The sequence below is a fragment of the Erithacus rubecula genome (assembly GCF_903797595.1).
Source record: "Erithacus rubecula genome assembly, chromosome: 2".
Classification (NCBI taxonomy): domain Eukaryota; kingdom Metazoa; phylum Chordata; class Aves; order Passeriformes; family Muscicapidae; genus Erithacus; species Erithacus rubecula.
The window spans coordinates 5,377,449-5,403,573 of record NC_136685.1 but is presented as its reverse complement, the minus strand read 5'-3'; the positions used below and the strand labels follow the sequence as shown (position 1 = coordinate 5,403,573).

At 39.2% G+C, this 26,125-nt stretch overlaps 1 protein-coding gene across 2 annotated transcripts in view; it reads left to right on the top strand.

Annotated features, from left to right (window-relative positions):
- RCAN2 (regulator of calcineurin 2) overlaps positions 1–26,125 on the top strand; it is an 84,717-nt gene that overhangs the window by 22,914 nt on the left and 35,678 nt on the right. The window contains exon 3 of one of the 2 annotated variants that reach the window (XM_079298430.1): positions 18,145–18,238. The exons of the other annotated variant lie outside the window; for it this stretch is intronic. Within the exon in view, the coding sequence (XP_079154556.1) occupies positions 18,145–18,238 (94 nt within the window). The remainder of the gene's footprint in view (positions 1–18,144; positions 18,239–26,125) is intronic. 2 annotated transcript variants of the gene reach the window in all.

Sequence of the window (26,125 nt, the reverse complement as noted above, 5' to 3'; positions counted from 1 at the left end):
TTGAATTTTTTTGCTGTTTGTTTTTCTGTGTTTTATGTGCATATGCATGTAGTGTGTGTGCAATCTTCAGAAAAATAATTCTGATATGTAAGCTCACTGTGATTTTCTTGGACTAGTAGAACAGCCAAGTAATTTTAAGAACAGCAGTAGGAAGTCTGCTTGCCAGATTTCAAACAAACAAGTTACTGGAGCAGTTTAGGCAACTCAGACTGGGCCCAAGAAATTTTTTAGGTAGAGAGACAACTCATCACTGAGTTACTATTAGCAAGAGTTACTGTTTTATTTGCAAAACAGTTTTCTCTAACTGCAATTCAACCCTGTATACACATTATTTCTCTTGGCAATGGTGGAAGAGCCTGTAGGCCAACTGGGTAAAGGATGACTTTGTATGCTCTGAAGCCATTGTGATGAGTTATATTGTAATTGAAAGTTTGGGTAAATGCAGTGAGGTATTTAAAATGTGCTTATACTGATATTTAAGTGGCAGTCAAGGAGGAGTCGACAGATTTGTCATACAAAAGAGAGAGACTTCTCTAAGCTCTTGGCAATGCAAAGTGTATTGTATTATTTAACTTTGAATTTAACTTCTCTCTCTGCTTCAGATTTTTTGAGTCTACAAGTAAGCAGACCTACCTGCTTTTCCTCATGCACATTATAATTAAAAACCTGTAATGATGAGGTCTGAAACCAACACACTGCTTTTCTGCTTTTTGAGTCTGAGAATGCTAACATGTGTCCATTTGCCTGAGCAGAATGGGAAGTGTTTTATTTGGTGCATCCATGTGTCAGGCTGAGTATGCTTTGTCCTCACCAGGAGTGTGGTTTGTTCCCCAAATTGCTGTTGCTGTCCTGAGCAATTCAATTCCTGCATTGTATCTTCATGGGATCACAGAGACAAGGATTGGAAGGGACCTCTGGAGTCTCTCTGGTCCAGCCTCTGCCTCCAGGTTTGGGACTGTTGCCAACACTAGTTGAGGTCAACTCTGACTCTTTCATCAGCTCTTTACAACCTCCATGTAACTGCACAGCCTCTCTGGGCAGATGGCATCTGTATTACCCTTTAAGTGAATTTCTTTTTTTTTTACAGAAGTCTTTGCCCTTTATTTGCTATTTTACTGTCATTTGCACTTTCAGCCCACTTGCAATTTGCTTTGTTGCCCAGAGGCTTAGGAAGATACTGAGCAGTCTGTGCCCTAACACTGACCCTTGTGCTATTCACCTGTTATTTTTTGTCAAGTGGATGTTGAGCACTTGATAATTAGTTTTCCAGCCTGTCAGTTCAGCAAGTTCTCAACTCATTTTAACAGTCTGCTCATGCAGTCCATATTTCCTCAACTCCCAAACGAGATTGTTGGGTCAGGATTTAGATAAGTCAGGCTTAGTCAAAGCTCTTTAAGGTGCTTAAGAAACAGGTGATATTTGCATAATATTTGAATGCTTAGTATTAGTGTATTATTTCTTGTGTCTGTGGTTTGGTTTTGTTTATATATATATTTTTTTTAATGTTTGATTTAATGAGTGATTTACACAGCTCAGTTTGCCTTCTATGAGCTACTGGACCCTAAAACCTAAACTGATGAACAGCCAAAGAGATATTGTTTCTTCCTTGGGAACAGCTGAGCCCTGGGAGAAGCAGACTTCCAGAGCAGGAAATAGCAGGGGAGGAGAAAGGTGAAGAGGAAGAAACCTGCAGTGCAACAGAGTTTTGGGAAGACAGAAGCACAAGCTGCAGAGACACTGGAAAGGGACTCGCCAGGGAATCAGAGAACTCGTTGAGTTTCCTGCAGTGCAGGAAGCTACTTTATTGCTGGATGGAAAGCCCCCCACAGAGTAACCCTTCTATCTCTGAGGATGCAGCAGAGAGGGGTAAATCTGCTTCCAGCTGTGTTTCATTTCTGTTTTCTCACTGTGAGGCTTCTGTGTTCTAACATGCTCAGATTCCAGTGTTCAGTCACAGGTAACTGCATCGTGTGCTATGTCAGCAGGAGCAGAGCCAGCAGCTGAAGGAGGTGATTTATTTTATTTACTGGTGAAACAACATCTGGGATGGCATGTCCTGTTTTGGGCTTCTGTACACACACAAAAAAAAGATGTAGACAAGCTGGAGAGGGGCTCTGAAGTGGAGCATATAATGAGGGGAGCCTGTGTATGGGGCTGGGCTTATTCAGCCTAAAGGAGAAGAATAAGGCACTGGAGGGACCTAATTGTCCTCTGCCACCAAGTGAGTGTAGAGAAGAGCCAACCAAACTTTTCTTGCACATGCACCAAGAAAGAAGATAAGGCAGCAAATTAACCCAGTCAGAATTTCCCACCTCAAAACTCACAAGGAAAGAAGAGTTTTCACAGTGGGTAAAGCACTGAATCAAGCTGCTAAAGGAGGATGAGGAACCTCAATCCTTGCAAGATTTTCTTGGAAGTTGACTGAACAGGGCTCTGGGCAATCTGATTTGACCTTGAAGCTCTCAGCCTTGAGCAGAGGTTGTACCAGATGACCTCCAGAGTTCTCTTCCAAGGTAGATTATTCTGCTGGCCTATAATACATGTTTACATGGCAGGTTATTGGAGTATCCTGGAAAGTAATGTGGGTTTAGGTATGTGTCTGTTTTTTTGTTCTTTGACTTTTGAAGGTCATTCAGCAATGTCAGTCATTTCTTTGTGCTGTGTTTCTCTTAGGGTTTTGTAAAGCATTTAATCCTTCCATGTGAAGACTGACATCTGCTGAAGAAAACTGATTCACTGAGTCTGGTGTCAGCCTTTTTCTTGTCTGATTGGCAAATGTAGAGTTTCCTTGTGTATTACCTGCCATAGATGGAGTGTGGGTGGTTGCAGGCCTCTTAAAATCCTACTTTTTATTTGGACATATTCCTTCTTATTAATACAAATCAGAAATTCTCATACTTAGTGTTCCTTCCAGCATGACTGGGAAGAAGTAGAAATTAGATCAGCATTCTGACACCAACCTTATCTTTCTTGCATTGATTAAATTAAATTTTTTTCCACATAGAGGCCAAATACCCTGTGCTGAAGTTCTTCCTTTCTGATAACCTGTTTTAAAGGGAGCTGACTCTGAACTGAGATCTTGCCAGAGTGGGTCTGTTGTATTTGTGTGTGGATGTGCTATTTCAGACTACTTTTACATCCTAGTTTGTGTTCTCTGGACTAAGCATGCCTGGAATGCTCTTCCACTTCAATTTTGTTCCAAGAAATCCAATTTGCACACTCAGCCTGAGCACTGGTGTGAAACAAAGTGTGATAGGTGAGGTTGTCAAGAAGTTTGCTTAAAAAGCACAATCTGAACTAAATGCAAATATAGTTGCAACTATAAAGTACTGTTGTGTGTGCAAAATGTGTGGTGGTTGAGATTGTTCTTACCTCCTTGTGGAAACTTAAAACTTATTCCTAAGGCCATATAGAGCATGAGCCTAAGTCATGTAAACTCCCTCAAACATTTTAAATGAAAAATGCATTTTTGGTAACGAGTGACTACCACATTACCATGGATTGTATTCTGATCTTTACACATCTGTGTTGTGAAGCTGCTGAACAGCCATCTGCAAATGTGTTGTGCTAAGGTGTGCTTAGCTGAATTTCAGATGTGGAGAGAGAGAATAAAGAGCAGAGAGAGCATAAAGGTAATTAATGGGAGAGGGGAAAAGTGTTAAATGTAGGGTTTGGTTCATTCTTTAAATTATAATGTGAAATATTAAATATATGGAAGGTCATGGCTGATGAGCCTGATGATGGTCTGTGGTGAAATGATGACCTCAATGGATGAGGGCAGAGCTGCAGATACTCTTCATCCTGACTTTTGGTCTCTTAGCATTGTCCCCTGTACCATCCCCATGCACAAACTACTGAAATAGGTACTAAATGAGTAGACAGTGAGGAGAAATGAAAAGTGGCTCAGCTGCTGAGATAAAAGGGTTGAGATCAGCAGCACAAAGTCCAGCTGGAGGCCAGACATTGGTGATACACCCCTGGGGTTGCTGCTAGGGCCTGTGCTGTGTGTAAGCATCTCCTGTAGAAGAGTGAAGAAGCTGAATTTGGACTCTTCTCAGTGGTGTTCAGTGAAAAGAAATACATTGGACACAAACTGAAAAAAAAAATTAATTCAAACATTAAAAAGTTTCCAATAAAACCTTCTTTTTATGGTCAAATATTAGCACAGTTTGCCTAGACAGACTGTGGACACAGTCTTTGGCAACACTTGAATCCTGACTGGGCATGACCCTGAGCAGCCTGCTCTGGTTTGACCCTGCACAGAGCAGGGCATTGGACTCAATGATCTCCAGACTTGCCCTTCAGCTGCAGCTATTCCCTAATTCTTACTCATCTTCCTTCCCTCACAAAACAGTCACAACTTCATGCAACACATTCCTATAAAAGCTCTGTGTAAGGCAGAATGTTCTTGGTACATTCAGGAGTGTTGATGTGCTGCTATCAGACTGCTCCTGGTTTCTGTTTGCCCTTGCATTGCAGACCATTTAACTTAAAATCAACAATTGCTCATACTGATTTAGCACTCCTTAGAATCATTTTATCACAGACTTTATTACACAAATTTGGACACTTTTTTGACTGGCACTTGTTGATGGTTTTACCCAAATTAATATAAAATTTTGTTAAAGTAAAATAGCTTCTAGTATGTTCTTAGTTTAGGTTACAACAAGCTCGTGTTAGATCTGGATTTGAGGCTGCATTCCCAGTTTACTGATAGACATAACCCCACTGCTCTTTGTGCTTTATTGGCTCTTTTGGTAGGAATCTTAAGTTGTCTTGGATCATTCTTTTTTTATTTTTTTCCCCTCCTGACTTGAGTCATCAGCACAAAAGCTGGAGTTGATTCAGCTTCCCAATTTTTACCTGGCTGCTTAAATCCAGCTGGCCTGGTTTAATGTTCACTTACATGTGCTTTGCTGGCAGTGTAAAAACTTCAATGACTTAACCAAACGCTTGTTCCTTTTCTGATGCCTTTTTTGTTCTTTAATGCTGAGTGTGTCACAAATACCTCTGCCCTGCAACCAGGTGGCAGGTCCAGACAATCAATCTAAATTTATCTGTGCTCAGCAAACTTCAGGAGCTGTTCTTTGCCTGGTTCTGTGGCTGTAGGAATGTATTGACCAGCGTAGCTTCTGAGCTGAGCTGACCATGCACTTGGGTATCACGACTCCCACACTTTCTCCCTGACTGTTTCATTATTCAGCATCACTGTTAAGCATCTTCCCTGTGAATCACTGAGCCTGTGATCCTGATGTATTGGAAGATGTAAAATGGTGTGAGATAGGAATATTCTTGGGATTCTTTTTTCCTCTCTCCAATGCGATCACTCTTACGTATTCATGCTGATGTTTTACATTTCCGTTTCCAATTTATCGCCTTCTTTGCTCTGCATTTATTCCCTCCCACACTTAAAAATCCTTCAAATCACTGCTGTCTTTTTCTTTCCCACAGCAGTGCCAATCATCTCATCCTGTTAACATTCACAGACATCTTGGAGCTTGTTCTTCAATGACAGGAACTATTCACTTCCTATGCCACCATCATCTTTTCTCTCTTTAAATCGTGCTGAGGTGTTGTGAAGTGACATAACCACTTGTCTTTCTTTACCTGGAAGTATTCTGCTGCTGAAACCTGGAAATGCAGTTTTTTCCAAATGCTAATTATGTTACCTTACCCAGGTTGTTGGTTCTGATCAGCTTTTGGTCCCAGTTTTGATCTTCCATGCTGTGAAGACTCTGAGCCATTGGTGGATGTGTGAGTGCTGGCCTGCTGCATGAGTTGTGTGGGTTGTCAGGAATATGACAGATAAAATTGCTGCTAATAATACAATTCAATAGGAGACATTCACAGCCTGCCCACAGATTGGTACTTCCCCTGCTGGCAAGGAAGGGAGCATTCTCCTCTTCTGCACTTTGTTCTGCACTAATCCTGCCTTCTCTGCATTAGCAATTTTCTGCTTGAAATTATTTATTATATGTGACCCCCCATTCATTTATCTGAAATAAGATTCCCTTCAAAAGGAGTCCACCTTTAAACTTTTGCTGTTTTATTTTAGCATTCAGGTATATGGATTGCAATGATCTCTTTCAAAACACCTTCCAAATATCTGTTGAATTTGTGCAGGCTTGTACTTTCCTATCACATTTCTGCCTGTTTTTAAGAAAGCTGTATTTGTGTTTGTCCATGTATTATGTTTGTTATGAGTTGATGACAAAACCCCAGACTGATGAAATTTAAGGTGTTCCTAACCCCTTGCTTTTTGATTTGAGGTGAAAGTTTCAGATGTTTTTAATTAGAATTTGTAAACAATGCACTAAACCAAGAAAGCACTCAAATAAAGAGATCTCAAAAGTAATTTAAGAGACAAGGTTAAATGGTTAGAAAACTTTATTCTGCAAAAACAGGATGTACAGAGAACACAGGAGTCTCTTTTTCTAGTTCAGCCACTTTGAGTGGCTTTCCAGATTGCAGCAGATTCTGTACATTGATAAATGGAAGTCTGAGATAGTAGAAAGAAAGAAGCTTGGGTTTGCTTCTTTGTTATCTGCCATTTTGAAGACTGAAATCTCTGTCTGGGATCTGTTTGTTCTTTCCTTTGAATTTAAAACTGCATGGACTTCAGGTCACTTTTATTTATGTAAGTTCTGCAGTGTTCTGTTACTTAACAAATTCATGTTGTAAATACCAGTGACTCTGGCTTCCCATTCACCAAAGGAAGTAATACTTCAATTCCAGACAAAGCAAATTCTGTACAACTGAATTCTCCATCATTACTACATATAAAGAATTGTGGACAGAAAATTACTGTATATTAAAAAGAAAAAAAAAAGATTGGTTGCAGCATGCAGCTGTCCTGTGACTTATGCAATCACTGTTTGAGAATAATGACTTCTAAACAATAGAAAACATACTGCTGAGTTCTTTTTCTGCCTTTTAAATGTTTGCTTTGAAAAAATACTCCTTTCATCACCTTTTCCTCTAGAAGTGCTGCTAAGATAGTTCTTAACCTGCAATTTTGTCTACATTTTAGGGGCAGAGGAACTGCTATTGGTTTAGAGCATTAAGCTTGCATAAAGGCTTTACTTTAAAAATTTGTACAGTAGTAAATAATCCAACAAAAATAATTATTTTGTGTTTATCTTGATAAATGGAAAAATTTAATTAGCAAATTGAAATACAGCAGTTGTAACTGGGGAATGGCTCAAAGGCATTAGAGGAAAAGTGAAAGATGTGGGCCATTAAAATTTAAATAATTCTTTTCTAGATTTTAATTGATGTTTAAAAAATCCTAGCAGTGCCTTGACGATGTGGTATGATTTTGTACTTGGTAGCTACTCTGTCTTCCAGAAAAGCTTTTGTAATCTATGAACTTTCAAAGTGCCCTATCCCTGGAAATAGCCAAGGTCAGATTCAACAGATTGCTCATTGCAGGGGGATTGGACTAGGTGACCTTTAAAGGTCCCTCCTATGATCCTGTGACATTTAGCAGCTTTTGAACATTTATTTTCCAGCTTTGTAGCTAACACTATGTGTAAGTGGTTGTTAATATAGAAACCTGTCTGTCAATCAGCCACCTTTTCTTTGTACCTTTACAGAAACAAGGCAGCAAGTTGGGACTGTCTTTAGGGGTGCCAGAATATGTGTGTGTGAATCAGTGAATGTGGTTTCAGGGTTTGTTTTGGCACCAGGGTGGGCTCCCAGGGGCTGTGCTCCCTTGGCTCATAGCCTTGGCAGACTGATGGGAGTCTTCTGGTGCTTAGCAAGGGCCTTTTAATGTGTAAATTTTATATATTCCTTCCATCACGGGGAATGTGATGCCTTGAAGGCTTCAGTGGGCTTCTCTTAGTACAGTCTAATATATAGCAGGCTGCCCTGAGACAATCTGCAACTTGATGCAGGAATTGTTTTATTGGGAAATTGGTTCTTTTTAAAATCTGATCACTGTATATGGCCTATATATATGGTTGGGTCACTTCAGAAATTTGACTGTATTGTTGGTGTTTTTGAAATACTTCATAAATGGCAACCAGACATTTTAAGATTTACAAGGACATTGACAGAACAGGAACTAGTAATTCTTTCAGTTGCTCTGTCCAAAAGATAAGGCACAGTTCTTTGCTCAGATTGTAATTCACTTATCTTCTAGGAATGTTTCTTGGTCTGTGACTGTCTTCAGTTGCCTCCATGTGTCACAGAAACACAAACATGCTTGAGATACACTGAGTTTCATTCCTAGTCTAAATTACTGTATCAGCTGCAGGGCTTATCTTTGCTATCACTGAGTATCATCCAATGTTAGAACTCTCTTTAGCACTCTTTCAAGTGCTAATTTAAAGAGTTGTGACCTTCCTGCATTACATGTGTCTTGGAGCATGAGTTTTTTCTTATTTAAGTTGATGAAACCAGGGCCATGGAATGAAACAAAGCAGTTCCAAGTGATCCTTTGAGAGAGCAGGTGGTACAGCCAAGGTGCCTCTTGCTATGTGTTATAACATCTGAGCCTAAATTTATCTCTGTGGCCTGAGGAAATTGTAGCATAGTTGGTGGCATCTCAAGTGAAGCAAAATAAGATTTTGCTTGTCCATCTCAAGCTGAAGGATGAGTATGAAGTTCTGACAGTAAAATCTTAATTTATGACTTAAATGCGTGGTAATGACTATAAAAATTCTTAATAAATTTCAAATTAATACCTAAATTATTTTTGTCTTTTCAACAATGAGGAAAAAAAGTGTTGAAACAAATTCATATTTTATTGTAAACATTAGTATGGAACACCTCACATCAAAGGGTACTAGGTGGGCAGGACTGGAGATTTTAGTCAGACACTTTTTCCCCCTTAATTGAGATACTGTGCACTGTAGTAAAAATGAGGTTATTGGATTCACTCTTAATATCTGAAATTTTTGAGTGCCTCAGTGCCAGCACTCTCCATTCATAGCTTATTTGCACTGTTCTAATTTAAGTGACTAAAGAAAAAATTAAGTGCTCTATAGCTACGTGATAAGCTTTTAATTGGAGTTGTATCCAAAACTTCCATGAATTGATTCATGTAACCAGAATAGAATATTACCATGAAATTTTGTTAACAGATTACAAAAACAATTAGCAAATTAAAGTTAAATCACCAATAAATATTCTCAGATAATTTAATGAGCCTACTTGTGAAGAAATACAAACATAACCAAATATGCATTGCTTGGTGGTGAGGTGATGGCAACTGTGATAAGGCAGTGAGCAAAACTCAGTGGAATTAACTGGAACACAAGTGGTTGTGATTAGGAATGCAGAATTGAGTAACTGGTAAAGTCATTGTGTACTAACAGATAATTTTAACTACTAGTTTTCTTAAAGACTCCCCTCATTTGGATATTTAAATTTATCTTGGACAAAGTGATAGATGGAATGGGCTACAGAGAAAACTCACATCAGATTATCAGGTCTGCATCTCTGTGTCTGGATATGCACGAGTCAAAGGGAGTTGCTGTGGGACTCAAACTACAACTTCTTAAAAGTTTTACTTTAGAGTTTCTGAGACCCAGTGATTATATGGTTTCTGACCTTTGCAACTGGAATGTTTTAATACAGTTTTTGGGAGAAAAATAAAAATGAAACAGGTCCATTAGGCTTTAGAAAGTATCTTTGATTGTTAAAGTGTGGCTGAGAGTGGAGGCAACTAAAAGATCTTAAACATGGCCAACCATACCAGCACAGATGTGGAGAGTTGCATGCTGCTGGGTCTCAAAACCAAGCTTAGGGTATTCCTGGCAGACTTAGTTACCTGGAGTAAGTGTGGTGTGATTTATGAATCAGTTCTAGGTTGTAAATGTATGTAGCCACTTAATATAAAATTTACAAAAAATTAACCAGCATATTTCCAAAGCTAAACAAGTTCATAAGCTGGGTTTGCATAGATGTGAAGCAACCAGAAGATTGTAAGAAGCTGCAAAAGAATGAAAAAGTAGAGGATGCAAAAGTCTTGTTTCCCAGAAAACAAGAAACTTCACAGAACTTCATAGAAACAGTTATTTCTGGTTTTTCCAGTTTTGACAGGGGCTTCTGATTAAAACTGAATTACTTAAAGTAAAATGAAAAAACAAAAACCCAAAACAACCTACAAATTAACCCTCTTCTAAAGTAGCAGCTGAAGTTGCTGTAGGTTAGTTGGACCCAATATTTGGGTTCTCCCTCTTCTGCCTTTTTTCCTTTTCTACTTTCCTATCAAAAGTAGAATGAGTTGACATTTTTGTATGGAAGTGTTCTACTACTGGAAGATGCTTTGGTTTGGGGAGTATCATGCATTTGGGCTTGTTGATTGAAGCTCCATGTTTCAGAAGGAAGCTGACTGTTTAAATATAGATCAGTTGCTTTGAAATCAGATCAATTTTCTGTCACTCACTTGTACTTTAATGTATCTGCTATTTAATTACTGTCAATTTAATATTGACAATGCAATGTCAAGCTCTTTTATTAGAGAGTGGACCAACATAAGAACAACTAAAGGCTTTGGAATTGTTTTAAATACTTATTTTCTGAAAGCACACTAATACCTCATATGAAATGGCTTTACAGGAACTAATTCTGCCTCAATTTTCTAATAATTTTATTTTTCTTGATGTCTCATTAGAGCTGTATCACATTCCATAAGAAATATGGAGAGACTGGATAAACTGAGAGCTCAAAACATAGGAATGGAACTGATTCTGGTCCTCTCCTGGGCTGGGTCAATGGAAGACTGTTTTCTGAGTTCTAGTTAGGAAAATAAATGTAGATTTTAGGGAGAGGAAAAGGGGGAAATTAAATCTGATCTGTCTTCAGGTAAAATACAGGCTCTTAAATGGCCCATTGTGGTTTCTTTCTTCTGTTTGTGAAATCATGAAATCAGTCTTGTAAGGAGAAACTAGGATAAATTCATTTAATAAATAGATTACAAGTGCACTAATATCTTAGAATTCCTCAGATTTCTTTCTTGCTTTAATTTTTTTTTTTCCCCTGGTCATCATATTCATGCTCTTGGGGAAAAAATACTTCCTTAGTATTCTTATTTCACTTTAGAGTCATTGGAATCTTTATACCTGACTTTTAGGTCTCATTGTATCTAATCTCCATCTGTTTTTCAAACATAAATAGAAAATAGTAGCAAAGGATTTATCAAAATATACAGTAGTATTATCTGTAATGAAGGCAAGAAGTGATATTTGTATATGGCAAATTTTAAGTATTAACACCTTTTTTTTGTCTGCAGTTTAATCTGGGGATTAACAGAAATACTATTTGTTTTAAAGTGTTGCAGCAAAATAAATCCCACCCTATAATATCAGGATAAAATAGCAATTATTTAAGAAATCTATTATTCATTGCTTCATTATTTGCTGTCTGACTGCATGCTGTTTGACAGTGGGCTTTTTTCTCTCTCTCTCTTTTTTTTTCTTTTTTTGTTCTCTTTGAACTGGGCTGCTTTTGCTGGCTTGGCAGTAAAGGCTGTTTTCTCTCAGCACAGCCATTAAATCTCTCACCTGCATGTCCTGTGCAGAGCTGCAGTTGAGAGATAAGGTTGGTCTCTCAGAGCAGTGAGCATTGGTATTCCAGGCTCTTCTTTCAAGGGCATTTTGCTGTGATGAAGCATCTGAAATGACAGGGAAAACATACAGGCATGTTAAATACCCTTGCTAGTCTGAGACGAGTAAGGGTAAATGGAAATGATTTAAAAATACATTTTGAAGCTGTTAACAGAGCTCGTGGATAACTGCAAATCACAGTTTTAGGCAGGAGCATTACAGACCTATTCCAACTGGCATCATCCATTAAATAACAAATAGTAATGGAGAGTCCTTGTCCTGCCCAGCTTACACTTAACATCTGAATAAAACACAAAGCTCTGAGCCATTCTGAATGTGTGTTCCTGCATGCTCTTCATCCAAGGTCATCACAAAGGTGGTTCTTATGAAGAATTGAATCCATTTCTTCAGTGCCTTATTCCTCTGACAGCCCCTGAGCACCTCCATCTTCCCACTGGGAATTAAGGGAGATGCTTGGGATTTCAGTTTACTGCAGCTGTCAGAGCACTGGCCTGGCATCCTCTGTGCCTGTAAGTCTTGTACAGAATTCTTACAGGACCAGGTTTTAATTCAGTATCAAGTCCTGTAAGAATAAACATATGTAAGGACTTCACCTATTTTGTAGTCTTTGGTCGTTATCACTTTTATAAAATTACAGACAGCATAGAACTCAGTTTTACACGTGCTCAGTAATATTGGGTGCATTGACAGAGCAGGTGTCACCATTCTTATCTTGATGTTGGAGAAATTGAGGCACAGTGGTAACTTTATGTGTAGGATTCAGTTCAAGATTAGCACTTAAATTGCAGCATCAGTTTGTACATATGTACTAGATGCTTATGTTTCTGTTGTAGTTGCTGGAAATCTCATTAGCAGTCAGAGGCTGGAGGGAAATTCAGCCCATCCTGAACTATACAGGGAGTGACTGATCAGCAAAATCCCACTCTAATAGTCTGTGGAGTGCATTGAACAGGGAGTGGGATGAGCAGTTCACCAAAGATTAAGTGCTAATTTAAATATCTTAAAGAACCTCTTGGGGCCTGTGGCTGGTGGTTCAGAGGAGAGGAATCTTCCAGAGGTCCTGGATCATGTCTGTCAAACCTGTATGTGTGTCTTGGGTACCCTTAGGCATCTCCCATTGCATTAGCTATCCATGCTGGAGCTGTGAAATTAATTCACAAATCTGTTGCTTATACTGGCAATGTGTATACCAGCATGTGGGGATCTATGTTTAGTTCTCTTAATTTGAAATGTATGCAATTTATCAATGATCCTGTGTAGCTAGGCTGCAAATAATTTCAGTTTACACTGCAGGGTTATAATCTTCTGTTGCCAGGGATTCATGTGTGTGTTATGTATTCTGTAGGTGGTCATGGGTTCACCAAGTGAATTAAGGATGTCCTGACTCCTGAACTGCAGCAGTTCATTTTACCAGAGAGAGGGGTTTGCAATTTGGGACCATAACAGTTGTTTTCCTGCGTGGATCTGGCACAGGAAAGGATTTGTAACCATTCTGAGTTGACAGAAGACACACGCACAGATTTCCACCCCCTCACACCTCCCTGAATTTACTTGGAAGCGAAGGACTATGAATGGTACAGCCACAGTAAAATAATTGAGCAGCTCTGACTCACAGTTGCAGCTTGTGTGTAGCTAAATGAGACAGCAGAGTGATGCTGCCTGACTGACACAGTTGTTTGTGCAGTCACTGAAGTGTTCTCCCATCATGTGCAGCCTTTGAGTTGTTGGTATTATCTGTATTAAAGAGGGAGAAATCCTTCATAATGCTAATGATTTGTTTTATTTTCTGGGATACCCTCTGAGACCTAGAAGCATGACTAACAGAAAGTTACTGCTTACAGAAAAGCAAAATATCATTTAAAATACAAAAAAGTTACCTTTCCTAAAAGTAAAGCCAGCCAAGGCATTTTCTGAGATCAAAAGTCTCTGCATATATGAGGAACTTAATGATTAGGATTATTCTAAGTTTAATTAAGCTTTTCTTGTCTGGTCAAGGTTCTGTGTCTTTAAAAGTCTTCATAGGAATGATTATTTATTACAAAGAGGGGTGAATTTGAGTCCTTTTTTTGCCACAATTAGTGTCAGTTTGGGATTTGTAGAAACTTTAGCTGGGGGGTCAAACTCATCGTAGGAAAATCAGTGAGTTTGTAAGTGTTGGATAGTTCAGTGTTCCTTATTTACTGCAAAGGATAGTTAAATGTTCTATTTAAAATATGTATTTCCATGCAGTTTGATAACCATCCTGTTTGCTGGTGTGTTCCTCTGGTTGGATTTGTCAGGTGCTTCCATTCTTTTGGGGGCTAATTGACCTTAGTACAAGCCAATGCTCACTGTCATGAACAAAAAGAAAATTTTCTATGGGTGAGCTGAACTCTGCCCAGTCTTCAGTGTTCTATTTTCTTTATGTCCTTGTGAAACACCTCTTTGAAGGAGCTGACTGTGCTTCTGAAGAATGTTTGTGGTTGGCCTTTCTTATCTTCTGCTGCTGACAAAGAAATTGGAAGAGCTGTCTTCTTTTTCTGGATTTTTTTTCCAGGTCTGTCTCTTGTATTTCTATTTTTTTATGTGATTTTTAAAGTACTTATCATTTATAATTCCATTAAAAAGTGAGATTATATTTATAAAAGTACATTCCTACTGACAGGTAGGAACATGGTTTACATGCTGTTTATTTGTGTAGTAAGCTGAATGGGATCAATAGAGATGCACATCATTAAAAGCACTTCAATCAGCCATAATGTGAATCCATTCCCAGCATTCTATTCAGCCCTCAAAGGGTCATTGATGGAAGCCTCCTTTTTATTTTTCTGGATTTGTACATTGACTTAATAAGGTTTGCACCTGCAAGCAGAGCTGCTGCAGAAATAACCTGTCTAGTGCAGTGATAACAAGCACAAGCTTCATCCAGAGAGCAAAAAATCAGGATCTGAATTTAGCTGCTGGTTTTGGTTACCACGTGGATGATGTTGCTGTGAGGTCCAGAGCCAGTGAAGTTTCCCTAAGGCTAAATCAGTGGTAGTTTGCCTGCAAAAGGAGGGTCAAGATTTTGCAGCAGTTGTTTTAATGACTTGAGAGTTGAGCTTGAAAATCATAAATGTGTGGTGTTGCTCATATGTGTTAAGCTGAGACACAGCTGGAACTGTAGAAGGAAAGCAACTCCACACACAGGAGTAAAGGATTTGTTGTCCCAGGAACTGTACAGATCCATAATGCAGGATTCCTGGTTAGAAAAACATGGCTTTTGTTTTCCCTCAAGCTGAGGAAATGAAAATGTAAATGCTGATAAAAATATAAGACCTGATCACCAAGTGTTAATCATCAGTCTAGTGATGCTATGATGTTACTGTGGTGCCTGTGAAGGAACAATAACCTGGAATATTGCTCTGAGTTCTAGAACCTGTCTGATGCCTGTGCATGTAACTGTGAAAACTTGGTATTTCCATGCTCAGCCTAATTTTACAAATGAGCCTCAACTGCTCCTAAATTCAGCCCTGAGATATTCACACATAGTGAGTAGTGCCCCTTAAATTCCATGCAAAACTGTTAATATGGATAAACACTGAAACAAATTAAGAAGCTTCTGAATAACTATTCAAAACTCTCCACTTTCAGTTCTCAGAATTTATGGTCGTGGTCTTAAACCCCATATAAAATTGGCAAGGGATGGCAGTAGAGTTACATACTAGTACTAGTTTGTGATCTGGAGAACCTACTGAATGAATGTCAGTGTGATGCTGAACTGCAGGTCTATCTATATCAATTTCTATTTATTAAGTATTTTATTTTTAAATATGCATGAAACATGGCTTCATTTTTTCTTGGGAGTTTGGTGAATTGAATTTAGCAAGACCCTCTACAGACATAGTTAAAATATTTTTTGAAAGAAATTGAAATGCTTTTTCTTTATATTGGAATAAAAAGCAAGTCTCCTGAACTGGAGAAATAAGTCAATATTAACCAATTTGAAAGTGTTCAATAATAAATTTTTCATTAACATTAGGTGAGACTATAAAGAATTGTGGAGGGCCCTGAAAAAAAAATTAATAAAGGAATTTCAAATAAAAAGTGAGCAGTAACAAATAGAATATGACATATATTGAAAAATATTAGTTGGAGTACTCAAAAGCTTTGTAGAGTTCTTCTGTTAGGTAATCTTTGTTTTCAGGAGGCAAAACCAACTAGGTTATCTTTGTAAAGAGCTCACTAAAATACCCTAGTGAGCCAGAGTGGTTTTTGAGAGGAAAAACTAGATTATACTTTGGAATAGACAAGAAGAAGTAGGAAATGAAAGTAATTGTGATCTCAGTAAGGTTTCCTTATTCGGATGGAGTGGAAAAATTGCAGTGATTGCCTTTTGAAAGGAGATGATCAGTGGAAGTGCAGGAATAATCATGAAGTGGAACAGGTCAGTTTGCACATCAGGTGCCAGTTTTCATAAGAAGTTTAAGGCTATTGAAATTGAGTGACCGTTTTCAAAGAAAAGGAAAAAATAATTCCAGAGCTATCCAGTGTAGCTCTATAATGTAAGATGTTTTTCCCATCACTGCTGTGAAACCACCCTTAGGCCAAGCATCATCCTGGCTCTGGATGCCTTTATGGACCTTAGAGACCATCATCATCTGATTCTTGATCTTCTCCTTTTCCAAATGCTTGTTTTGTTTTCATCCTGTTGGTCCATCACTGTTAAAACTTTCATAAGACTCAGACCCATGACTCATCTTTGCTTTCTGTGTTTCCTTCCAGCTCTTTGATAGCACTTACTGGCTTCTCACTATTCTGATGCCATGATTTTTCCATTGCTGTGTGCTTATAGCTTCAATCAGGTCCTTATGGCTTTTTTTTCTCTGTTACCATATGCATATTATATTAAAATATACAAATAAAAGGTCCTATAAACACTCACAAAAATGTTAGCTTCCAGTTCTTTCTAAAAAGTGGTTTCCTGTGGTTTATGAAAAATCTTGACAGTGATTAAGTGACCAGTGCACAAAGCAATTGATAGTCATGACAAACAATATTGATTAATTTTCTGCTTTTCTGCTGCTCTATCCATTTCTGTTGGTCTGTATAGTTTGGGTTTGTAAAAGATTTAGTGCTGGTATATGTTTTAATCCTGGCTGTGGATCTTAGTTTGCTATAAATGCAAGTTGAAAAGTGGGAAAATTATTTAATAGAACTTGGAAAAGAATGCTCTCATAAGAGATGTTGGCTTATCTGTCTTAGCATCTAATGTCACTGCCCTGTCACAGTGAGGAATTTCCTCCTAACGCCTGATGTTAGAATAATTAGGAATTTATCTCTGTGTAAAGTGGAGGTAAGCAGAGCAGTCTCTCACACTGAGCCATGAGCTGCTCCTAGGTTCATACCAGTAGTTCAATATTTAATTCTCCTTATTAATTTGACATATCCATAAATGCCAATTCTAGCCCTACAACAATTAATAGTAATTTATGGATCACAAGAATGAAACAGTAGAGCAAAAATTATGGTGCCAATCTGGGATAAAGATCACTTTAGAAATACCAAACATGTAGATTTTTTATTTCTATCATTTAAAAAAATACAGAACTCGCAAAGAATAAACAGATCACCGAGTCAGCAGGTGTAAAGGATCTTCTCTTCTGTTTGTTTCTTTTGTTGAACACAATTGTATTCGTGAGGGGTTAACCCTTAGGATGGATCATGTAAAGGTTGCCTAGTGTGAAGTCCTAATTTCAAGGAATTTTTAATGTTCTGTTCTTTGAAGGGATATTGACTTCCAAATCACACACAGACATGCCTCTGATCTTCCTGGGGATGAGTCACAGTGCAACGTGGATGCAAAGCACTGGCATCAAATTTGCAGCGTGTTGATCACTGCTGATGACAGGACAAGATGTTCTCTAATCCCATGTGTGGGGTTATAGGTTGTGCTTTAGTGAAAAAGAGGACTTGGAGCTATTAAAAGCAGAGCGCTGAGATTTTGTTGATTTGAGATGGTTTTTATTAGCACTCTGCTGTAGACTTTAAAGTATAATAAAGTAACAAATCTTACCTTGGGCTTAGTGGCTTTAAATGGTGGGTTAATTTACACTCAGAGCAGAGCTTTCAGTGTCAGGCGATCTTTTTTTTTTTTTTTTTTTTTTTGCCACCATAAGCACTCAGCTGAAACAACAGCTATGACTCAGTTGACAGTGAACGCTGCTTGAATTGATTTAGTCCGAGTTCAGATTTAGCACATAATCATGTTCAATTTGATCCACTGTGCTGCCTAGAGATAAAAGGGTTGAAAAAAATAGATTTAGCTGATGTCAGTCTTTGTGGTGATGTCATTGCCATGAGAGATGGAATAGCGCTGTTACTATGCTGTGCCTGCTCAGTTGGTGGGTGTACGGGGGACAGGCAACCAGCAACTCACTTTAAGTGCACAGAGCTCGTGTTGGAGGCTTGCAGGCATTGCCAGCGCTGAAACTGAATCTTGGACTGTTCAATTGCAGTGCTGAAGATTTTTATTTTTTATTTTTTTTATTCTTTTGTTGTTTTCTTCCATCGTTTGTGACTCTGAGCTTGCCTAACTCTGTGTACAAAGGCGGGGGATGCCAGCCCGTAGCATGGACTGTGATGTTTCCACTCTGGTTGCCTGTGGGGTTGATGTGGAGGTTTTTGCCAGCCAAGAGGTTAAGGTATGCGCCTGCAATCCTTTTGTTGCTGCTTAGAAAAGCCTTTGGGAGCAATAGGCATTTGTATGTAGCAATTGACAATAAGGGGGCAAATGAGATTCCGCTGCGGTGGTAAAAGACACGCAGTTAAAAAAAATCTGTTAATTAGGGGAGAGAAATATGGGAGAGGAAATGTGCCTGCTCTTTACTGTGTTTTGATAAGCTGAAAGAATAGCCTGGTGTTTACTCTTTAATGATGTAAGAAATGTGTTATATAACTGACATCTGTGCATATGCATGTTTCATATTCATAAAAAATCTTTCATTGTTAATTTTGTCAAGTTATTTTTAGTCCAGCGTCACTTTTAAAATCAGCCTTGCCATAAATGTTATTTATTGATGTTGATAACCTTCAGATATCTTTATTCAGTTGAACAGTAGCTGTTTCTTTCCTTCACATTCAAATCAAATATGCAAGCATAAATTTTTTATGAAGGGTTAAAAGTTTGTAGTAAGTATCTTTGTGTATCTTCAGTGTAACAGAACACAAAAGTTATGCATCTTGCATATCATATGCATACCTGAAAAACAATGCCCAAGTCTAAGGCTTGATATGCAGGGCTCATAGTCTCTTAATTAGACAACTGCTGTAGAAAAGTCATTGTGTGTAATTGCTTACTGTTGAAATCAATTATCTTTTTCATTTATTCACATATTACTGCAAGAAAATCACTGCAAATTAAGTTTGAAAGAGGAATTCTAAGTATGCTTCTCACAGATCATCTGAAAGGGCTCATAGATGTAATACAGTGATATTCAGCAGTTTATAAAGGACAAAGGTACAGACAAAATTAGTTTCTAATCTGATGGTTCTTACTATTGAAAGACTGAAACAGGGTAAAAAGGATTTACAAATTGGAGGTCAAATTTTGAACCTCTGTTCTGTTTGATTCTGAGTCAAACATTGCAGCCACTGGAAATTAAACTATTTTGATTTGCAAGAGGCTCTGATGATTTTTATTTTCTGTTAGTTTGGTACTGTATGAGATCATTTATACAGATGCTTTTGTGTTGGCACCAAGAGATTTTTCCTAATTTAAGAAGCTTTTTCCTAACAGTTTAATAGTGAATTTAGAGGTGAAAAAGTGAGTAATTCAGAAGAATGATTCAGATGATGAGTCTTGCCTGCACTAGGCAGGCTGCAGTGTTTCTTGTATTATTTTGAAGTGGTAAAATGTTTATCTGCTTATTAATTTTTTCTTTTTTTTTCTCTATTATTTTTACTTTAAAGCATTTTCTTTATCACATAGGGTTTACACCTGCACTGATACGACTTTGTACCTGAGTCTTTAGTGTCTGGTCCATGTTTGATGTAAGACCATGCAAGAAATTAAAGTTGCAGTAAGCTTCTTGTATTCTCATGCTACTCATATGTCAGTATCAATGAAAAGCAAAATTCTGACTAACATAAATCAGCAGAAAGCATTCCATTGACTTAGGTAAGACTTAGATTAGCCTGATTTAAGCTGCAGCATCTATAAAATGTGGGCCAGGAATGTGAGATAAGAGAATAAAAGGGATACAGAGACATTACAGGAATTGTAAGCCTTTTGTGTTACTTGAACTTTCTGTACCTTGTTTGCTTTGGTTAAAACTTCCCTGTTTTGCTTTTGCCCTCCTTATGTTTGAACTAAAATGTTGATTGCAGAGATTTTGGGTCTATTTACAGTGGGGACTGCACTGCAGACTGCACTGCAGCTTAGAAATGCAAAGTCTGCTTTGAAGTTTCCTGGCTTAGAGGCTGTGAGCAGCGTGTGCTCCGTGACCCACAGCTCACTGCAGGCTCCTTTCCCTGGCCTTGTCCCCAAACTCTGCTGTAGAGGCTGTGGCCAGCTCTGTGTCATCCCTGGGCTCCCCATGCAGCAACCTGCAGTGTGGGCATCCTCTTTGGGAAAGTTTCACTGCTGCTGATAATTTAAAGCTGGAGATACCTACTGCTCTTTGCTTACTCCCAGGAGAATTGCAGGGGGGAAAAAAAAATATGCCATTTTATTTTTCCTTTTTTTTTTTTTTTTTTTTTTAATGCAAAAGGGTTCACTTCAAATGAGATTTTTTTGGTGACAGTATGGTCACAGCACAGAAAAGTTTTTGACTTTGATAGGATAGGGAACAGATCTAGGGTTAAAAAGGAAGGAGGCTGTTGCTGAGAAAAGATGGGTGCAGAAGTGGAAGAGCAAAACCAAACACAGAATTCCTGTCTTCACCTCCCCTGTGAGTACCCCTCTGTCCAGCCCTTCTGTGGGTCAGCCTGAAGGCACAGGTAGCATTGACAGCTGAAGTCCAGGCTATTGTCCCTTCTCTGATAGAAGATTTTATTGCAGGGAACTTTCTTCCTGCGTGAAGGGAATGTTCCCTCAGTGGTAGAACAGATATTGAAGCTCTTAGAATAGGTGTGGTGCTTGGTGAGATGAGCTCTCAGTCCTGTAGAATAATTCTCTGATGTCAGCAAGGGTTGTGTTATTGGTTTAGGATATTCTTACAGCATATCTCACTTTTATTTCAGTTAGAAGTGACATGAGGCTTGGGAGAGGAATGCTGGTTGTACTGAGCCATTGCTCTGCCGTGAGGTTTGGGAGAAGGATGCTGGCAACATGGAGCTGTTCTGCACTTTGCAGCATGCTGGCCACAGCTGCAGGCTGGGTGTGTGGGGGCCCTGCCATGACTGCAGTAGCAGAGCTTGGTGTGTTGGGAGCAGCAGTTCCCACAGCAGGTGGTCATGAGGACTCCTGGAAGTTGCCACTTCCCAACAGCATTGGTCCCTCAGAGCTGGGGAATTCTTATACAAAGCTGGCTTTGGGCACAGGACTTGGAGCTGAGGGAGCTCTCCAGTTTATTGCTTTTTTCAACCTCTGGAGGAGATTTTATTCTGTAGGCATTATGCTTTTAGCATCTGGCAGTCAGGCTTGGAAGCACTCTGCTTCCATTTGGCCTCTGGAACAGGGGAGCAATTATTCAGTACTGAAGGCAAAGCTTTTATTTGCTGCATTTGGAGCTGCTCATCCTTTCAATAAACAGAGGCTTGTATGGGTACCTTGGCAGTGGCACTGACACCAAGGGTTTGGCACCCATGAACCCACAGAACAAGCCTTTCACTTCTGATCAGCTGCTGCTTTGAGTTGTCTTTTCTAATCCAAAAATTGGGTCAGGCTTATCAACATGCTGCTGACTGTAGATCAGGAACTAGAAGAGTTGAGAAGGCAACCAGAGAAATCACAAATGCAGTTCTGCTTTGAAGTTCACCTGGATAATTAAGATTCTTTCAGTGCCTCTAGATGATAATTTCATGTAATGATCTTTGTTACATAAGCAATTAGTTAATGAATATCTTGTTTATTTCTAATAGAGGAATTCCAGACATCACCGAAACAGTGGAAGAGAATTTAAACTTGTGTTTCTTACTCTAAGCAATGTGTTTTTCTATGATTAATTCTACATATTCTCTCCTCACTTTTGTTCACACAGGCCATTCAATTCAGAAACAAGGTAGGATTGGGGCAATTTGGCACTACTGTAAGAGAGAAGAAATACTAATGATCCAGATGGATCACATCCTGAAGACAGTAATGTAATGTGAATGGGACCATTATCTTAACACAGTGTAAAAACTCAGTGTGTACATGAGCCAGGTAGCAAAGGGAAATAGAAATAGTTCCACTGTTTGGACTGTTGTTTTGGAGGATTAATCCTCATTGCAGCAGGATTGCAGCAGTATCTCTGTCAATCTGTAAACTCATTACTCAATTCAGATGCTCCAGTGAGCACCCTGCTAATGGGAGTTGTTTGGGATGGGTGGGTTGGAGGTTCAGTCACTGCCCTGCAGTTGCCTTTGAGAGGTTTAGCAGTCTAAACTTCTGAGGTCTAAAGGGCAAAAGCACACTGGATGCTTGTGGTTTTTGCTCTTCAATTCTCCACTTGTCTAAGTGGCTCATTCACAAAGATGTTCTGAGGTTTAAAGTTGAAGTGCTTTAAGCTCGGAGTCAAGTGAAGAAAACTGGAGAAAGGGGGAGAAGTGTTGCAGCCCCTTTGGATGGTGCCAGCTGTCCAGTGGCAGGAAGCATGACTTGCTGGGAGAGTTTCTGAGTTTCTGTCTTTACATCCTTCTCCCCAGCCATGTGAGCTTGATCCGTGGGAAGAGTCTGTTGCACAGTCATAAGACTTCACAGACGGGCTATAAGGAGGAAACCAACAACAGCATGACTGCCAAAAATACCCTGATGGCTAGAAAGGCCTGCTCTGTAACTTCTCTTGGTATTTTCTGTAGTTGGTAGTTCTTTCTAATTGCAAATACAGTCTGTGAAATCTGCCCTATCCCAGAGTTCTGCTGGAGAAATAGACGTGCACATCTTTGGGTCTCTGCTTTCTGACTGTGTTCATCTGGAGCAAATAATGGAGAACAGCTTACCCAGTGCTGTAGTGCTGTTTCCAGGATGCTGGCCCTGCTCTTGGCTTCAGGGGCAGCACAGAGAGACTGACAGCAAAGCTGGGGCTGGTGCAGCCAGTGCTGCTGCACACTGAGGTGCTCCCAGTTCCAGTCACAGGTTGGGCTTTGTCTGTCCTTCTTACACCCTTGTGTGAAGGCAGCTGGACTCTTTAGAGAAGTTCCCAAAGAAATGATAGATTGGTAAGACCTTTAGAGGTCTTACCTAACATACGTTGCCTACCATAAGCTCTTTAGACTGGCCTTCACTTACTTTTACTTCTTTTCCCTTGCCTCAGAAGAAAAGGGTGCTGCTATTCCACCAGAAGTCAGTGGCAGCTGCAGGTGTTCACACACCTCTGAATATGGCAGACCTGCTTTTCTTCACCATTTAATGCTAACAGGGAAAAGCAAAGCAAGTCAGAGGGTGTTGTATTCTGATTCTCCTTTCTGTTGGAAGTCACATGAAGATATTTCCCTTTCATTAGGAAAACTGGAGACAATGAATAATTTGTCAAATGAAAATAAATAACAGCTAGAATGTGTTGGTAGAAGGTGCAGAATTAATCCAAGGCAGGTAATAAGGTAAGATGGGAGCTTGTAATGCTGCTAACAAATGGCCCAGCCTGTGTGAGGAGCACTGAAGAGATGGTGATTTTCTTAAGCAGATTTGAAGAACTGATCAGTGCAGCTATAGATTGATGTACTTGTAATATCTAATATTACATACTATATGTAATTTGTGATACTGGTTTTTTCATTAAATAATTACTTAAATTATTAAAGTTTTAGAAAAAAAAATCTCAGAAGAACCTAGACCAATAAAGTACCCAAGTTCTTTCTCCTCAAAATAAAAAAAATTATCAAGGACACATTATTTTCAGGTCTGTAGTGCTCCAGTCTCATTTTCCTCTGAAGGTGCTGTATGTGTGTTCTTTTTTGTCTCAAATTTTACTGATGCTGTTTTCTGCTGCTTAGCATGACTAAGATTTGATAGTGAGCAGCATTGCAGGTTCTGGAGGCAGAGGTCTGCACCAACCTTTTACGTATCTTTAATTTTTTAGCAATGTATAATATTTTTTTTTTTTCGCTTATAGACTAATGTACATACTTTGTGTTTGCAGAGATCTTCCTTTAATATTTTCTAGGGGTGATTCTACCAGAGGCCTTAAATAATCTACTCAGTTTTGATCATTCAAGTGCTAAACAGCCTGTTTGCTTTGGAAGATTCTGCCTAATCATATGCTAGAGTGCAAACAACCGTGACAGTGTGGTCTTGAGCAGAGAATTCTTCCTTGGCAAGGAGACTCTGAGGAAATTGTACCACAGTTTGTCAAACACTTGACTAACACACAGGCTGCCAAGGGCCAGAAACCAGCCAAGCAAAGCTTCCAGTCAGTGGCCACTTGCTGGAAGACTGTTTTTTTTCCATGCACATATTTATAGTGGTGCCAGCATTGTGTGCATAAGCTTTTCCTGAAGATTTCCCCCATTAATATGTTTTTCAATAAGCACCTTCTCCTTCTAAAGGCCAGCAGAATTAAAATTTTCCCCAGGGGGGATTTCTCCCCTTTCTTTTCCTTATTGGCAATGCCTCTAAAAAGCACAGGCAGCCATGGAGTTTGGCTCCAGCCTGTTTTCCATCTAGGATTCTGGCTGATTTCTGCCTGTCCATGTCCATTCCTGGAAGCACAGACAGCCTTCTCACAACATCACTGTTCTTGTGATGCCTTTATCTGTCCCCACATGGAGTTTCTGTTGGTGCTGAATCAAGGAGAAGCCTTTGGCTGTAGCAGTTGTGATGGAGCAAACAGCCCTGCTGTCCTTGGAGTTGTTGGGCAATTTCAAAGTGATGTTACAGATAAAAAGTTCCAAATGTTCTCATTTGCAGATGGAAAACTAAGGAACCAGGAAATAAGTAAGTAAATTCTCTGATTGGGAAACTGGGTTTGGCATGCAGAGCTGGTGTAATTAATAATTCTTGTTTTTATTAATCATGTCCTGTAGATGTTCAGTCTCAAATGTCATTGAGCTCTAGGTATTTTCCAGAGACCAAGGAGCTTTGCTGTGTTAGCAGCTAATTTTGGTGGGGGGTTTTTGTGATTTGTTTTTATTGGGGTGTTTGTTATTTTGTTTTTAATTAGCCCAAATTTGCTGCTTTTCAGAATCCACATTAGATTCTGGCAGACAGAAAGACTGACTTTATTTTACAGGATGGCTTCATATTTATCAGGAGCATGGAAGAGCCTCCAGTTTTGCAGCACCAGTTAGTTCCACCTGTCGAAATAATAGTCCCTGAGCTGAGAAATCCAATGAACCTGTTGAGCTCTGAGCAGTAGCACCAGGCAGCTGTAAAGGGGAATTTCTGCAGCTCAATTTGTCACTTGCAAAAGAATTTCTCTGCTTCATCTGTTGCAGTGAGGGATATGTTTGCCATTAAAAGGTGGAGGCATCCAGAGAGCTGAATCATGCAGCAGGAATTTTGCTGCATAGCCAGAGAGAAGCCTCTTTGCTGAAATCTCACTTGTCCTTTTATTCATGCAGGTCAGATGTGCTGGTGTGAGGCAGATGAACAAATAATGGTAAAAAACCTGCTAATCCTCTCAATAAAAGGAATCCCATATATGAAAGAGATGATTGTTTTATTTGCTGTACAAATTTTACTCAAACATTACCATCCTCAAGTTTCATCATTCTTTGCTGACTATCCTTGTGCCCAGTCACAAGGTTCATTCAGTTTTGGCTACTTGTCCATATTTCTTAGAGAAAACCAATAACTAAACCACTAAAAATAAAATTTTTTAATTGGCTGAATAATTACACCTATACTGGGAAATTTGTTTTAACCATGAAACAAATGTTGGTTGGGGGGTGGTGGTGTATATTTTGTTTTATTTGGAGGATTATTGTTTTATTTCCTATGACTGACAGAAAAATAAAAACCCAAAGCAACCCAACAGCATAAATAACCTTTCTCCCCAGTGAAGAACATTTTTTAAAGAGAAGCAAGTATCTCTAAGGGGAAGATCATAGGTGGAGGTGTTCTGAGCTGAGGGAGGAGGAAATCAGTTGGTTATTCAAAATGTAGCTGAAATGAGGAATTGGGAGGAGGAAAGTCACTCTGGTGAAGTGCCTCTGCTGGGAAAGACAAAAGTGGGGAAAACTCCTGTGGAGGCTGGGGCAGGTGGTGGCAGGACTGATGTCTGGGAGGTGACAGCAGCAGGGGAACTGGGATGGAAGGAGGGCTCATGAAAACAAGAGTAATAATGAAAGGCCAAGGTGAGAACAGGTGAGTTTGATTTCTTGTGCTCTAGTGGAATGATTTAGGGCAGAAGATGGTACATTGTGCTGGAAAAACTCATTGATAGCCTAAAACAAGGAGGATTCTGTGACAACACTTTCATCAAGCAGGTGTTAAGCATCACTGAAACCTT